We start from the raw sequence: 18,182 nt of genomic DNA, 5'->3' as shown, positions 1-18,182 counted from the left end.
GGAAGGTCTTTCCTCATCCAAGTGGTCAGCATAACAGTCAGTGCTGACACTAGGCTCTGAGGAAGAATGGCAGGATGGGAGTTTAGGGCAATTTCTTGGTCCACAGTAGGAACAGTCAGGGCCGAGATGACAATTCTGAAGTTGTACTTTAACAAACATCAACATTGTGTGCTCCCAGTCAACTTGTGTAGGGCTCTGGCAGGATCTGTAAGATCAAACTGAAGCTACAGATGGAGTCTTGAAGAAAGCAACCTACATAGTTCTTTCTCAGACAAGAAGTTACTTCTGAGCTGTCTCAAAATTTTGTAAGCAAGGAGAGAAAGACTTGGTTGGAGTTGATGCACTGTGAGTCTCTTCCTGGGAGATAGGGTAGCTACTCTAGGCATCCTAGATGGAGTGAGTTTCTCAGTATCAAGTCAGGTAGAAGAATGCCCTTAACCTCAACCTTGTTTTTGCATTCTGCTAGAGCAAAGGAACCAAAATGCTTGCAAATATTGCAGCCACTAGTGAGATGTGAAGCTCCTAAGCAGATGAAGTACAACACGTGGGTCTCATGAAGACACTTTATGCCCACAATGTTTACATTTTTAAAGCCTGGTTTTCCCCTCCTTTTTCATAGCTAGCTATAAATCTCAACCCCAAACCACCTCCTACCAGTGTAAATTGCCAAAAGAATCTAGACAGAAAAAGAAAATAAAAGGGATCATAAAGAGAGGCTAATTGCACAAGTTCTGACAGGATAGGGAGGAGGAGGAAGATTACACACTGAGGAAGAAAGGGAAGTAAAAGAGAAGTAAAACACTACTGAAGCCTAACAACACTTATACAATATATATTTACAAGAAAAAGATTGAGAAAATGCACTTAGATGACTCACTAATCAATGAGAAACTCCCTTTGAGTGCTTCTGTGTTTGAAGCTGTCGTATGAATGGCAACAACGAGATCAGGATGACTCAGCAGCAGCAGCAGGTGTTTATGGGTAGGATGGAGCTTGTGAGGAGTTTGTTGCCATCACTACAGCTTGCCAAAGGCACCAGCCCTGACATTTCAGTGTCTGTTCAGCACATGAGAATTTTTGAGTTTACTTCCTATTTGGATTTTATAATGCCTTGAATATAACAAGTATCATTGAAAAAGGATGTAATAAAAGAATTATGGATATGAGTGTCATTCTTGGCAATATTCTATGGCACAGTGCCCTTACTATGAAAAATGGGCTTAAGGTTATTATGCCTACAAAAAGAAAAACACAAAATACTAAAAAACTTACCATGCTTGCCTGCAGTGACATCAACTCCCACTTGGTGTACAAGATAACAACACTACTGTCAATTGTTACACATTTGTTTTAAATAATACAACAAAGTAAAAATCTACTGCCAGAAAAAAAAATAAGTCTGGACAGCCTCATCAGTTATTGTTTTACTAGACTTTTCTTTTGGTGATAAGACACCCTGCAAAGTGAAGGTAAGAATTTGGAAATGCTGGTTTATGCAAAACAGTGGATTGAAAGTCCTTGAGTTCTTTGTCATTAGTAACCATAACATCCAAGTAACGGATGCTGTCATATGAACAACAGTTTGAAAAACTTAAAAAATCAGTGGGTTGTTCGAGGCAACAATTTTTTTTTTAATTCTTATAAGGTACCAACCCACAATGTCAAAATAGCATCAATATCTCAGGTAAATTCACAGTTTCCTGTATTCACGTATTACACAGGTTGATCTCTATGTATATGCTCAGTTTCCAATACTCATGTATTTAACACCATGTTAATGCATAATTTTCTGTTACTATTCATGCAACCCGGGCTGAGCCTGCAAGCGGTCATTAGTGATCAGTGCTCTACCTCAGTTAACAAAAAAACTCAACATAGCAGTTACCGTGGGAAACAGTCCCCCACCCCTACCCCACTAACACCAAGGGTAAGCTTGCACAACATGCAGTCACCAAATATTAGGCAACAGTGATTCAACACCTAAGTGCACACCTGTGAAAAGAGGTGCAAATGAAAGGCCTATGTGAGACATGGCACTTACATCAAACCATATTTCTTAAAGATGCTGTCCCACACTCACAACTCAAACTTTCACCAGACACAGAGCATTTGCTTGACGTCAAGTCATGTCATAGCATGACCTCATGCACCCCACCAAACCTTGGTAGGTAAATCCTGGTGTGCGCAGGGGGAGATTATGGAAAGGAAATCCTTAGACTTATGACCTCAGGTTGATCAAAACCTACTTTGACATCCTCAGTATCATGCTAGTCAGCCTTGAGTTCCAACCAGTCACCTGGAAGCTGCATGGCATATACAGCAGGGAACATGCCCATCACAGTGGGAGCTGGGAGTGCATCTCTTCCAGGCACCTCATCATCTACTGAAGCAGGGGAATGGTGGGGGCTTAAGCTCTTCCTAGCCAAAGAAAAACTCTGGATGTGCAAAGTTCAGAAGACCATATATGCAAGTGAATTACTTACAGGCAGGCGAGGTTCTGTCTTACCCTCTGAACTTCAGTTGTTATAAAGATGTTCCAGCTGAAACGTGGGATGCACATCAGGTCCTCTTGTCAATCCTCTTTTGAGGGGCACTCTTTTGTTCCTATCATGTTAAAAGAAAGGGAAGCCAGGAAAGTCTCTCTGTCTGACAGCTATATTTGGAAGGGCTGAAATACTGGCACTAATGGCAGTGCTTTACACTGTTCTTCGTCAGAAAATATAACACAGAACCTGTGCGAATCCTGACTAGTACTGTGATGGACAAGGGAATACACTGTAAATCTGTTAGTAAGCACTAAACTTGTGAACTTTTCTTCAACATACCTCAGGAATGAGACTGATCTGCAGAGCAGCTGAACAGCTGAAAATGTAATAGGCCCTGGAGCCAGTATGCACTTAGATATTTGATGAGAGACATCAATGAGTACACACCCCATGTATAGACTTCTAAGAAAAAATCAGTTTTACTGAAAAGGATGAATGAAACTGCTGATCCAACATGAGGTCAATAATAAAAGATCAGTGCTTTAACAATTCGCATATACAGACAGATAATCTTATTAAGACTTCCCTTCAAACAACTAGATATAATTTATCATTAAATCTTGCTCAGCCTTCATTCAGTTCAATTTAGTACAAATAATGCTTAATGTACAAAACAGTTTATTGCTGAGAAAAAAAATAGTTTTTTTAGAATAACTAAGATATATACCAATAAGAAACAGCCCAGAAACAGCCCCCAAAACAGAATAATAAAAAAACAATAGAAGTAGATAAACCGCATTATAACAACATATTTCTTGAATAATATTAACAGAACTACTTACTCTCCATTCCAAGTCATTGTATTCAGATCAAAATAATGGACATCATTCATTCTAGTTTGCTAAAAATGAAACACAACAATGCACATGATTACTTAGTAAATGCCAAATTCTGTTAAAACTTTATGTCAATTGTTTTCACTTCTGGAAACTGTAATGCACAATTTAAGGCTTCAGAAGAAACAGAAGTGTTCACTGACCTCAAAGTAACATGCAATATTTCATTTTTAAATGTTTTTCTTTAAATATTAAGTGTTCAAGAATACCATAACTGACCCATACCACCACAGCAGGAAATTTACTCAAACAACTAACAAGTGTGGTTCAGTCAGTGATGTGGGTGGTCAAATCAATCACGTCTTCACAGTAAGATTTACTGATTCTTGCTTCAGTGAAACCATTTAACAAAAAAAACATGTTCTTAACAGAAGACTGCCTTAATTTAGTAATGGAAAACAGCTTTCCACTATGCACACTGGTGGAAAACTATTTCTGTATTGTGTATACACATTTAACATGGAAGCATAGTACTGTAAAACTGCTTAATGGCAGTAGAGTCATCTCCCTCTCAAGCTGCAGTGATCCTGGAGCTGATTATATAAATCAGAGTGATACAGGTGCACTTCCTAACAACAGAAAAACACTGTTCAGTGTTATAGTCTGAAGAAATCATCCGCCTAGGTACCAACCAGTATGGAGGCAGTAAGTACCAAATGACTTGGTCACTTCTTCCAGGAATGGACAGGCAGGTTGAGGGATGCAAAACTGTATGTTAGCATACCTTTGCTTCAAACAGACTACAAGTGAAGCAAAATATGTTGGCAAAGACAAGAAGATTTTAATCTCATTAATGTCCTATATAAGGCCTTGAATTTCTGGACACAGATGGGTAGTTGGTTCCAATTCCTTCCTATCTCAGTTCCCTTTTTAAAGACTAACCAAGTGCCTACTGTTATGGGATTCCGTGGCAGGCACTGCTACACTATATTAAACGTGCATATCAAGCAGAGTAATAATGCAGTGTAAGCATCATTATACAAATTGGTACATCAAAAACTACCGAAAATAAAATCAGTGGCAGCGGTAATTACTGCAGCAAACCTCTTATAGAACAGACTGTTGTCTTAAAAACTAATAAGAGGGTAATCCTTCCAAAGTAAATGCGTAACAAAATGGACCAAATATGAATGACTGCGACGTTAAGCAGAAATTAGTACATATAAAATTTATAAAACACACACAAAACAGCTGATTGGGTACCTTTCATTTGTTCTAAGTGCATCTGTGTGGGACTGGCCATTACTGTGCAGAAGTCTAAGGACTATTATGGACAGTGTGCAGCTATATAAGTTTGACTGTGGTTATATGCATGGCTGCAGGGAACAGAAATTAATCTAATGCTAACAATAGGGTAACTAATAAGGGCTAGTTCGTAGTAAACTCTAAAACCAAATTTAGTTGCTGTAAAGGAGTCATTCCAAGGCTACGGTCTCATAAATGTGTCTGAAAACGAATACATCAGAAGACACAGTCAATGCCTTGTATACACAATGGAATCACGGTTTCTGACTAAAGTTACAGATGGTGTGAGGGACATACACATACGCTAAGACACAAGAAAACAAACAATACACACATTTTCAAGCAAAGGTCATTAAATATTGATACAAGCAAATTCTTCCAGTAGATTAAATCAACTGCAAAAGTAATTATTGCAGCTTTAAAATGACTAAGTGAATACTAACATATATGACATCAAAGTTAAAAAAGAATTTTCCAGTTCTGAATGATAGCCTGCACTGAACTGCAGCAATAGTGATTAAAGCTTTGCTGCCCTTGTCCCTATTACCAGATGCAAAAACTCCCGAAAACAATGGGGCTGATGACAATAGACTTCCTGCCAGTGTAAATGGCTTATTCCTGTGTGCATACCTCTCAACCTGGAAACATCAAAAATCTGGACAAGGCCCATGAAAAATAGGTACAAATCTGTACGCTGATTAACATCTAATTTGCATACATAATTATATAACCCCACCCACTCCAATGGAATTGTGGGATACCAACTTTCAAACGCAAACTGAAGAACAGACAACCAAAATATGGCAGAGTCCCCCTGCAGCCATCCCAATGTCCCATTACCTGGCTCGCCCCATTTACCATAGACACTAAATTGTGCATACAGATTTACTTCTACAATGATTATTTGGATTTTATTTTTACATTTTACAGCACAACAATGCAGAAACACTAATAGACATCTGGTAAACAAAGCAATACCCTCTCACAATGAAAATAGGCTTGACATTAAAACTTATCTGCCCTTGAAACTCACATTCATTAAAACAGCATTGAAACCCACACCACATCCAAAGAAAATGCATCAGGCCAGTGGTGGATAAAGATTACCTTTGGGCTATTCTCAAATCCTTGGCCCCTTGCACACAAAATAAAAGAAACATACATGTGTTATTTTCTTTGATACACCTTCCTGACTGAGCGCATTTTAAATTTATTGTTTGAACATTTTTCTAGTAGGCTGTACTGTAGGCAATGAAACAAAAAGCATCAACCAAACTGCCCAATTCTGAACATTTCTATCATAAAAGTCTACTTCCACACCCACACTATAAATAGAATGACAGTAGTGTAAACCATAGGCATCTTGCACAGTGTCTCGCAGTTTTCAATTTCATATTTTTTTGGGGGGGACAATGTCAAAAACCAAGGACACATTTTAAACATTGCTTGTATAATTTTGTAAAGTTGCTAGAATAAAATGTTGTGTTTCCACCATGCATTTCACTGGCAAATTTTGAACCCAGGTCCCTATTCACTACAGTCAGAACATACCACTATGCCAAATCAGTAACTTCCTGAAACATAGGAAGACAAACTTAATGGCTATCATTTAGTGAATTCATTTCTCACTTCTCACCATAGCTCTCAAACTCTTCGTACAAAAAAACCTGGAAAAAGCCAATAATGGGGGAATACAAATTCAGTTCTCACTTCTCACCATAGCTCTCAGCTCTTAGCACAAAAATCCTGGACAAAGACAATAATAAGGGAAAACAAATTCAGTTCTCACTTATCATCATAGCTCTCAACTCTTAGAGCACAAAAAAACCTGGGCAGAGCTCAAGCTCAAAAGTGGTGGTGGCTAGTGACTTTAGGCTCTTTTTACCTTGTACCCAAGGTACAGGGTTTGAGCCTGAGTACTTCACACACAGACACACAGACACACACACACACACACATATATATATGAAAAGAAATCCTTTCTGACGGCTTCTCTGTGCAGCAAGGGAAATAAAACACACCAGTCTCGGCGAGGAACGGCTTCTCTGTGCAGAAAATAAAAACACACACACACCAGTCACGGGCCTCGGCACACACTTACCTTTCCTCCGTGTGAACGAGGAAAATAAAAGAAATCCTTTCTGCAAGAATCACACACACAATGGCTTCTCTATGCAGCAAGGAAAATAAAAACACACACACCTCAGTCTCGGTGAGGAACGGCTTCTCTGTGCAGCAACTATAATAAAAATAACACACACACCAGTCTTGGGGAAAAGAAATCCTTTCTGACGGCTTCTCTGTGCAGCAAGGAAAATAAAACACACCAGTCTCAATGTAGAACAGCTTCTCTATGCAGAAAATAAAAACAGACACACACCACTCTCGGCATACACTTACCTTTACTCCGTGCAAGCCAGGAGCGAGGAAAATAAAAGAAATCCTTTTTGCACACACTTCTTCTCCATGCAGAGCGAGGAAATCAAGGCAGGCTTCTAAATAAAATAAATCCTTCTCCAATCTCCATGCAATAAAATAAATCCTTCTCCGTGCAGCCAACAGTGAGGAAATCCAGGCTTCTAAACACGAGAAATCCTTTCCGCACTCACTTACTTCTGGCGAGCCTTCTAAATGAAAATACAACCTTGCTTTCTGTTCCCGCTCTCGGGAAGCATTTGAACTGTGCAAAGCTTGATTCCGACAGGCTGGTAGCCGTGATGATGTCAGCTCACAATGCGCGAAAAATAAAAAAAAAATAAAAAAGAAAGAAAAAAAATCGGAAACGAAGGGGTGCCACTCGTGAATCGTGGCACCCCATTATCTGGACCCCAAAACTCTGTAAAAATCGAGTAATTCGGGACAGTTGGGAGGTATGTGTGTAAGCCCAGCTACATTCCAAAAGACTTTCTCTTTTAGGTGATTTACTCCATTATGAATAAAAGTTATATACTCACCATAACTACACATCTGTGTTGTCTGTTTTTTTCTTTCCTCAACTGATGGTTCTCAGATCCAACTTTGGCCACTTTCTATAAACTTGGATTCGTAGCTCGAGCTCCTCCCCTTACCCATTAATCCTCCTCTGTAACAGGATAACTTTATATCAAGTTTGCCCTTCATGCACTCTAAAGAGTGTGTAATAATAATGCTACAACAGAGAAAGGATTATATAAAATATGTTAATGACAAAATTCTATAGATAGCAGAAATAAGTAAAGAACAACTGCAGCTTATCTATCCATCCAGCAAAATGTTAAATCCTCAGGACAAACTAGAAGCCTTGAAAAAAAGAAAATAATTATGAAACAGGAAGTGGGACTGATGCAGGGAAGTTAAGGAAGGATGAAAACAGACAACACAGATGCATAGTTATAACTTATATCTGATGTTACTTTTTTTCGTCCATTCTTCAACTGACAAGGCACAGACCCCAGCTAATAGAAACCCAGGGTGGTCCTAAAGGAAGGATATTCCACAGCACAGCAGAGCTAAAGGCTGCTCTGTTCTTAAATAATATGTCCAATTTGCAGTCAGCAATAAAGGCATCTGAATTAGACCAATATCAGCTCCACAAATTTCATCTGTAGAAACCCTAGACAAAAAAAGCAGAAGATGTAGCCACTGATCCAGCAGACTCAGGAGGTCTGGGAAGTGTTAATTAATTTTTCTTGCATACAAATGAAATACAATCAGTAAGCCACTTGATTAGCTTTACTTTTGATACAGGTTTTCCTAGTTTGGCTTTGTAAAAGGAACTAGATAATGTGACTTTCTGAAATCTTGTTTTATGGATATAGAATCAAAGCTGCCTATGCACATCTAGATGACACGTGTTCTCCTTTACTGGAAAAATCTGGACTGAAAACTGGAAGGCTGAGTGATTGGTTCATACTTGTTTCTGAAATCATCTTAGGCACAAAGGAAGGATTAGAGTGGAGAGAGACCCCAGTCTTGTGAAAAATTAGATATGGTGGTTTAGAAGAGAGGGCCTGGAGTTCCAATACTCATCTGGTTGAGGGGATTGTAACCAGGAAAATGGTTTTCCATGATAACATTTTTAAATCTACTTTGGCTGCTGGTTCAAAAGGAGGTTTAGTTAAGGCTTGCAGGAGAATATTCAAATACCATGGTAGAGTAGGATCTTTAACAGGGAGACAAAGTAGCAAAGTGCCTTTAAGAAAAGCTTTATACAATCTGGGTGCACAGTTGAATAACTGGCATTATTGTTAAAAATGGAAGCAAGGAAATCCAAACTAGCTGAAATGGGTGCTGAAAAGGGATCTATCTGTCTCTGTGTTGCCTAAAAACAGAATATTTTCCATTTATTCTTACATCTTTCTAGTAGAATTTTTCTGGGGAAAATGTAAGGATGCGTCTAACAGGAGATGAAAACCTGGAATGTCTAGCGATCACTGGAAGTGGAGAAACCATGGTATCAGTTTTAAGACCTAAAGAAATCCCAATCCCTCCAAGCTACATGCTCTAGGGACCTAAACCTTGTCACCACAATAAAAAGGACATGCTGGAGGGATAGATTCCTGTCCCAGAGACTTCCTATACTCTGGAACAAGCTACTCATCTATGTCAAGCAAAGTTCTTCATTAGCACTCTTCAAGAAAAATCTTGATGAGTGGATGGGAAATAGGAAATACACCCCAGGGATCACTTCTGTGTCCCTGCTGGACAGTGGCATAGGAAAATAACTTTCTTGGGTGGCGTAAGCTATAGTACCTTGCTGGCTAGGCTTACGTAGGCCCTTGGGCCTATAGCCTAGTACCTACCTATGAACCTATGAAGGTCTGCATGTCCAGATGATTCATTTTTGATGGGCAAGAAAGAATATCCTGGGTTGGATCTAACACCCAAGGGTGATGAACAAGATAAGTCGAAAGGAAGGGGAACCACACTTGTCAAGGCCAGAATTGAACAATGAGGATAACTCTGCACTTCTGGTACAGTGTTATCTGAAAGTTTTTGGATCAGTGGAATAAGAGCATATAGGAGTCTCGGGGGGGCCAATCAGTGATGAGACAGTCTCAATGACTCCTTTTCTGACAGAATCAGGGCAAAGAATTTGCTGCACTTGGAGTTAAGTGGGGAAAGAGAGAGAGAGACAGAGAGACTACAGAATAGTTGACCACGCTGACTGAAAATTGTTTCAGTCACCATTGGATTGAGAGACCACTCATGAAGTAGTAATATGGACCTACTCAATTTGTCTGCAGGAATGTTGGATTTTCCTGGAATGTGCACTGCTAGAAGAAAGTGGCCAGAAGAGATCTCCCTCTGACAAACTCATATTGTTTCTCAACACAGATGGTAGGACTTGCTTTCCCCATTTGTTGATGTACCAGACAACTGACATATTGTCTGGCTGGATGGCAATCACCCCCAGATGGGGAGCATCTTGAAATGCCTGCAACATTGATAGGACTGCTCTCATTTCTAGGATACTGATATAAAGATTAGCCTCCTGAATGGACCAAGAGCCTTGGACTGTCTTTCCCAAGAAAATGCATCCTATCCACCTTAGTTGGGAGGCATCCATGATCACTGTGGCTATGAGTGATGGAAGGATAAAAGGGCAGCCTTAAGAAACTTCACTTGCAGTGATCCACCAAGAAACATGTTCTTTGCAAATTCTCGTAATAAATATTGGAGCAGAGACAGGATGATGTCTTACAGACCACTGAACTGCCAGAGTACACTAAAGGACTTCCACATAATATACTGCTATTAGAATTAGAGTTATGGAGGCTGCCATGGATCCTAGAAATTGCAAAAATCAACCTTGCTGGTGGGGAAGGAGGAGAGAGAAACTGGGATGCTTGTTCTCGTAATGTGTTTATCCTTCCATTTAAACTTCCTGTTTGCGTGACCATGTTTAGATGAGCATCCATGAACTCCAGGATTTGAGTCGGGGGAGAACTGAGATTTGGCATAGTTCACTGTAATGCCCAGATGGAGACATAATTGGAGCAAGTAGTCCCTTGTCTTGAATCAGAAAATGCTTGGTGGGAGCAGAAAGGAGCCAATCATCAAGATATGGAAACAACCAGCATCCTAGCAGTCTGAAGTGAGTTGCGACCACTGTTATGCACTTGCTGATCACCCTGGGGGCTTTGTTGAGACCAAAGAGCAAAGCTCTGAATCGATAATAAATGGCTCCCAGCCAGAAGTAAAGGAATCTCCTGGATTGTCTATCTATTTTCATGTGATAGTAGGCATCCTGGAGATCTATGGAGCAGATCCAATCGTTTTTGCTCAGAAGTGGCTGAATGGACTGAACTGTGACCATCCAAAACTTGGAGCGTTTGATATATTGGTTTAAATTTCTGAGATCCAGGATGGGTCTGAGGTCCTTGGTTTTCTTTGGCACTAAAAAGAACAGTGAACATGTTCTGAATCCTTGTTGGTGTGGGGGGCCATTTGGATGACTCACTCTTTTCCAACAGTTTTTGCATTTCTATTACTGATGCTTTCCTCTGACTGGGTGGGATATCTGACAGTTTTGTACAATGACTGGGGGCCTGTTGGGAAAAGGGTATGTAATATCCTCTGGAGATGATCCTCTGCACCCAAGTGTCTGTGGTGATGGCTATCCAGGTTGCAGGTACAGGAATAAGCAACCCCACCTGCTGTACTCTGGAGGCAACCCCTCAAGGGCACTGACAGGGTTTCTCAGTGAATGGAGCTCAAAAACTCTGATTTTGTGGAACTCCTCTGCCATATGACCATTGTCTTTTATTTTAGTTCCCCTTCTGTCACAGGAGTGGGGGTCGGTATGTCCTCAAAGAAGTCCTGGGAATAGCCTTGCAACTTCCAGAACTAGATTTTCCTGCCACATCCATGATTCTGGGAAAGGTTTCTTTGAGGTGTAGAAAAATGGATTCTTACAGCAGATAAAGTCCTCCCATCTTTTTCACTCCTAGACAGAGTTAGAACTAAATAAGGTACATCCATCAAAGGGAGCAGTGAACAAGGATGACTTGAAAGGCTCCGCAGGCATGCTGTCTCATAGTTATTCTTGAACCTGCAGCTCCTGAAGTACATTCTGGGGCACGTGAACTAAACCTCATAGAAGCATTTGATAGGGAGTGTAGGCTGGCCAGTTGTGTAGAAACAGTCTTCTTGTCTTCCACAGGACATGGACCCAGAGATGGCATTCTAAAACTCTTTGATCAAGTCCCTCTGAAACTTTGATACAATACACCAAATAATTCAGTGCCTTAAGGGCAAACGTCATCAATGCATACATGTGCTTCCAGAATCTGTCCAATGCATTTAACTCTCTGTTGGAGGGATGGACAGTAGAACTTTGCTCCACAAGTTCTTTCTTGGTGATCACTGCTACCATCAAAAGCACTGACTGGAGGACCCTTGCTCCAGTGGGTTAGATCTTTTGGTACAACTAAATAGCTGTCCAGTCATTTGGGGATAGGCTCTGTGATATCTGGATCCTTCCATGCCTGGTGGGAGTTGAAGTCTACCATCTCATCCACCAGGGGGGACTACTGAGCCAGCTCTGAAAGTCTCAAGAAACGCTGACTCCTCTTGGGAAGGGGGGGGGGGTCAGAAAACCAACCACCTTTCTGTCTCAAAAGATCAAGTTTTTCATTGAATGAGACATCCTCAAGAGCTGAGCTGGGAGACCATTCCCTTCATAGAAGTCAGCGTCTTCCGCGAGGGATTCCTATGGGGGATATAAGTGCCCCTCTTGCATGTACACTTCTGAGGAGGCTCTCCAGTGGGATGTTCCAGAGAGGACTCAGAAGTGTGAGGGGAGTCCTGAATGAGGACTGTCTCAAGGCTTGCATTGGCCGACAACCCTGATGCAACAGGATGTATAAGATCCAGGACGAGAGCAGACAGTTGTGAAGTGGGTAGACCCAAGGGGGGCAAGCATGTCTTATCTGCAGAGGTGGAGAAAATTATCCAACTGCCCAGAAAACTGAAGACATAGGAGAGGCAAGAATCACTGTGGCATTATTCAAAGATGGTTCAGAACATCACCGTGGCTCTACCTCAAGGTAGAAGTCAAAATCAAGGTGTCCAGCAGCGAGGTTCTGAGAAGAAGAGATGGCTTTGAAGGCATTGAAGCTAATCCTAATCTCCCGATCTGGTGCAGATGTTTCAGATCCAGCAAGTTTGGCGCCAACTATATCAGAGATGTAGTCAGAGTCAAAGAAGGCCAACCCTTCAAAGTTGACATAAGCAGACTCTGGATTCTCAGACCCAATTGCTCCAAAGCAGAGAGTTGGATCGGAGTAGGAGTCCACAACTTGGTAGGGGTCAATGCAGGCTCATTGGTCTGATGGGAGATGGAGATGGTATAACTTCCAACTGAATCTGGGTTCAAAGAAACTTCCTCTTCATCCTACTGACATCTTATTTGGTTAGGCTCCTAGATGACCTAAGAGATGAAGAGGTAGAAGGTGACCTGGAACAACTTCTCGGAGTTTCTTGAAAAAAAGTAGAGTGGATCCAAAAAAATATTGTCTATGAGGTAAAGAGGAAGAGTAGTAAGCTGCTGATTTAGCCTTAGATGATGAAAGATCCAATGGTCTTGACAGATCCAATGGGTTTGAATTTTTTTCAGATGGGAAAAAAACAGAAACAGCACAAGAGGAACAATCAGGGGATCACTTCTTTCCTTCCTTACTCTTACTCGAAGAATTCCTTTTGACCTTTTTTGGAGGCTTTTTGGAAGGGGGAGCTCCAACAGACACAGGGACAGATGTAAAAGAGCCTGAAGAAGTAGAAAGTATAAGACCCTTCAACACTAATTTGTTGCGGCATTCAAACAGGGCACAATGACTGAAGTCTGCAAATATTTCACAAGCCATGTCTAAATGGGAAGAACCCAGGCAATATACACATTCCTGTTGGGCATCGGGGTTTGGTATATTGTGCCACAGGAGATGCATTTCTTAAAGCCAGTAGGCTTGTCCGACATTATCCAAAACTATAGAGAAAGACTAGCTGAAAGAAAGGTTACCAACAATGGTAAAGAAAAGAAGGCTGCTGTCAACAATGGTGACACCTACAAGGCAGCAAAAAGGCAAAACAATTTGAGACTACAGGCCTACAAGAAAAAAATCAGTCTCTTTTTCTCTCTCTCTTTCTCTCTCTCTCTTTTTTTAACTCTAAAAGGGGAGGAAGGTCTAGAATAAAGAACAAGGAAATAAGTTATATAACTACAAAAAAAAGTAAATGAAAATTGCCCAATGTACGGACACTGTGTCCATTTGTCAAAATGGCAAATGAGATCTGAAGTAAAGCTGTTACAGAGAAGGATTATGGGTAGAGGGAGGAGCTTGAGCTACAGAGGCAAGTCTTTAGAAATGGACAAAGTTGGATCAGAGACCTATCAGTTGAGGAATGGACAAAAAAGTATCAAATCCCTGCTTTATAGTTAGTCTTTACACCAAAAGTAGGTCTTGTAGAATCATTGCTGATTATTCACTTAGCACTCCCCTATTTCTATATCTTTGCCTATACTCTGATATCAATCCTAGGTAGGGGAACCAGAGGAGAAGATGTGGATAGCAATTAATAAAGAGCTGAAGTATTTTATCTGGGAGGGGAAGATGGCAACAGTCAAGCTGGATAAGCTGATTCTTCCAATACAAAAGGTGGTCTGGGATTACTCAATTTTAAGGGATATTTCAGAGCTACACAGTTAAGGCTCCTATTTATAGCACAAACAGAAACCTATAATTTAAAGTGGAAAGGGCTGATGACGAAACAAGTGGGGAAGCTCAAGAAACAAGGAGAGACTAGGATTTTGGATGCAGATACAGAGAATAACAATAACCATGCAGAATATTATATTCATAAAGTAGCAGGATGTATTCTAAGAACTTATCCAACAAGGTAATGGAGAAAGGAGATTCTGCCAATAGGGATGACTGCAATTAGGCATACACACAATCGACAAGAAAGGGCTGGAATTTATTGCAGAAAACTGCTAAAAGAGCCAAGGTATTGGGAGCAAATAGTTAGAGTGGGAAAGGTGACAGAATAGGAAAAGGCCAAGAATTTATTTGGATTGCAGGCTAGAGATTGCCTTCCCTATCAAGGACTGAAATCAGAGTATAGGCAAAGAGAAAGAAATAGGGGAATCTTAAGCGAAATTCCAGTGGTGATGAGTATTTATTCGAATCTAGAACACAAGCTGTTGTTAAAAAAGCAATAATTAGTAGAACATAAAAAATATTGCATGACAACTGTAAGAATCTATTAGAGGAGGTTAGAAAGGACTGGGAAGAGACAGACTGGTTAATAAATTCACAAAGAAACTATAGGGGGTATATGTATGCTTCCCAAATATGCAACAAAGTCTAAAAGATTTAGGCTAAGGGGTTCTGGCAAGTATTTACATTCCACCTAAAACTGCTATACTGCAGCTTAAGAAAATTCTGGGAGAAGTAATCAGTTTTCAACAAGGAATATTACTTATAGGTGGGGAATGGAATTTGATTTGCAGCACTGAAGATGTGTCTGGGGGACCCAGAAGGGAAAATATAACAATGAAGGGTAGATTTTTGAAGACATTTATGAAAATATTTGGCATGGAAGATGTGAATTCAGTAATAGGAGTTAGGAGTGAATATACATATTGTTCTCCAAGATATAAAACCTGGGCTAGGCTAGACAGAATCTACATTTCACAGGAACATGTGCAAGGTCTTGATACCCACCCAATAGCTATTTCATATCATGCGCCAATAATAGCTAAAATAAAAACAGAGAGTAATGAAATAAAAAGGAGACACTGGCGCTTTCCCACCTATCTGTTGAAAAGAGAGGAATTTAAGGGATGAGTAGTGGAGATTATTCAGGAGCTGTTAGAGAGGATAGAAATTTATTCTGAAAATATAGCTGGGGGTGGGATAAAATTAAGGTGGAGTTTAAAAATAGGTTGTAAATAAAAGAAAGGAAGCTATGGTTAGGAAGTAACAATAATTATTTAGAGGGACTCACAAATGTTAAAGTATTGCAGAATACAGGGAGTCTCACAGAACAAGAACAGGATCAAATGCAGAATGATAAGCAGAAAATAAGGGATTACCTCAATAATATGCATGAGCCTAGAAAGATTGCTGTTAAGCAACTGTTTTTTTGATAACAACATTAAAGGACAAAAATTTTTAGCACAATGACTCAGGCAACAGAAAGTAGAAAGGTCTGTCGCCAAACTTAGGGAGCCTATAAAAGAATGCAATGAGATCCTGTAGAGGCATTAGAAATATTTTGTAAATTTTAAGAGCATCTCTATAAAGCACAGAAATATGAAAAATCAAGAAAAGATACAAATGGAAATGTTAAATATGCCAAGGTTAGAGGTCCATGAGGCTCAATTACTAGCAGTTAGGATAGGAGGAGATGACTCAAAAAATATGATGCATAACCAATCTACAGGAAAGTCCCCAGGAATAGATGATATTCCTATGGAAGTTTAGAAACTAGAAAGAAAAAAACTGATAAGATCTGGAAGGTTTGGTTTAGCAGTATCTTAAGAGGAGGAGAAGTACCACCGTCATGGAAGAAAGCGGTGATAGCTGTAATTCCTAAAGAGGGTAGATATACTAAACCATGACTATAAAGTGTTCATGTCTATAATGGCTACAAGAATGGCAAAAGTAATGCTAAAACTGATATATATGGATCAATGTGGTTTTGTAGATGGGATGCATACATTTGACATTAACAAAACACTGATGATCCAGAGGGAAGCAGAATGTAAGAAAATACCATTGTTAGTCAACTCAGTCCAGCAAAGAAAATGTCTAAAACGCTGGTTGCAATAACAGTATCACTTCCCCATAAATACGCTCAGGAGCACAGGCCGTAAAATCTGATGAAGTCTACTAAGGGTAGATGAAAGCGCTTAACCTGTTTTATTTATTACAATAAAACTGTTTGTATTTTATGGCCCATGCTCCTGAGCATCTTTATGGGGAAGTGATACTGTTATTGCAACCAGCGTTTTAGACATTTTCTTTGGGGGATTGAAAATACCATTGTTGATGGTGGGTCTTGATTCAGAGAAATCATTTGACAGAGTAAGGTGGGACTTTATGAGCAGGGCAATGAAAGCATTTGCATTTCCTGAAAAAATTATAAGGTTGATTAGGAGAATATATGAGGGGATTGGAGGCAAAAATTAAAGTGGGTGGGGTCCTCTCTGATACTTTCTGCTTGAGCAGAGGAATCAGGCAGGGTTGTTGTCTTTCCCCTTTATTATTTGCATTATATTTAGAACCATTGGCAAAGAAAATAAGGTTCCCAAAAATTCAAGGATATAATTGGTTTGGTAGTCAAGAAAAGCTGTCTTTATTTGCAGATGATGTTATTTTGCACCTGACAAAACCAGAAAAAGACATTGCAATGTTATGGAACATTTTGAGACAGTTCAAATATTTTTGGGATACAAAATTAATGAATCTAACAAAGGCAACAGTGGTAAAGTATGTACCCACACATGAACTGATTCAGAAAGACTCATTTATGGGGACATGATAAAATGAAATATTTAGGAGTATGGATTAAAAATTATTCTAGTATGGTAGCTAAGGATATGCAGGAACTGACTAAACAAAAGATAATACAAAAACTGAGAAAATGGAAGCTTTGGTATATTTATTAGTAAGATACAAGCAGTTAAAATATTTTAGTCTCTTTAGTCTTATACACAGGTCAGGCATATTTTTATCAACCAGAGAAGTTGTTGTGGGTAGCAATTAATAAAGAGCTTAAGGACTTTATCTGGGAGGGGAAGACAGCAAGAGTCAAGTGGGATAAGATGATTCTTCCAATAGAACAGGACAGATTGGGATTACCCAATTTGAAGGTGTATTTCAGAGTTACACAGTTAAGACTCCTATACACAGCACAAGCAGAAAACTACAATTTAAAGTGGAAAGGGATGATGATGAAACACTGGGAAAGCTCAAGAAAGAAGAAGAGACTGGAATTTTGGATGCAGGCCTTTAAGGAGAATAACAATGATCATGCAGAATCTTATATCCATAAAGTAGCAGAAAGTATTCTAAGAACTAAGCCTACATAGGAATGGAGAAAGGAGTGTCGGACAATAGGGAGGAATGCAATTAGGGATGCAGACAATAGACAAGAGGGGCTAGAATTTATTGGAGAAAACTGGCAAAGGAACCAAGGTACTGGGAGCAAATAACTAGAGAGGAAAAGATGATAAAATGGGAAGACGCCAATAATTTATTTGGACTGCAGGTTAGAGATTGCCTTCCCTGTCAGGGATTGATATCAGAGTACAGTCAAAAAGAAAGAAAAGGGGGGGGGTCCTATATGAAAGAACAGCCCTGGTAGAGTTTTTAATAATCTGTTCTAGATTTTTAATAAAATCTAGAACAGAAGCAGCCATTAAAAAAGGAATAATTAGTAGAGCATATAAAATATTGCATGATAACTACAAGATTCAATCAGAGGAGGTTGGAAAGGATCGGGAAGAGAGACTGGATAAACAATTCACAAAGAAACAATGGGAGGATATAAGTATGTATCCCAAATATGC

The 18,182-nt window shown here is 39.7% G+C and overlaps 1 protein-coding gene across 2 annotated transcripts in view; it reads right to left on the bottom strand.

The window, feature by feature from the left end:
- The window catches only part of KLHDC1 (kelch domain containing 1), a 1,632,092-nt gene that overhangs the window by 680,221 nt on the left and 933,689 nt on the right, over window positions 1–18,182 (bottom strand). For both annotated transcript variants that reach the window (XM_044074282.1, XM_044074283.1), the window contains one exon: window positions 3,329–3,387. In XM_044074282.1, coding sequence (XP_043930217.1) covers window positions 3,329–3,387 — 59 coding nt within the window. The remainder of the gene's footprint in view (window positions 1–3,328; window positions 3,388–18,182) is intronic.

The sequence above is a fragment of the Protopterus annectens genome, chromosome 6.part0, assembly GCF_019279795.1.
Source record: "Protopterus annectens isolate FY-2018-M chromosome 6.part0, PAN1.0, whole genome shotgun sequence".
NCBI lineage: Eukaryota > Metazoa > Chordata > Ceratodontiformes > Protopteridae > Protopterus > Protopterus annectens.
The sequence above is the reverse complement of the archived record's forward strand: the minus strand, read 5'-3'. Positions and strand labels throughout refer to the sequence as shown.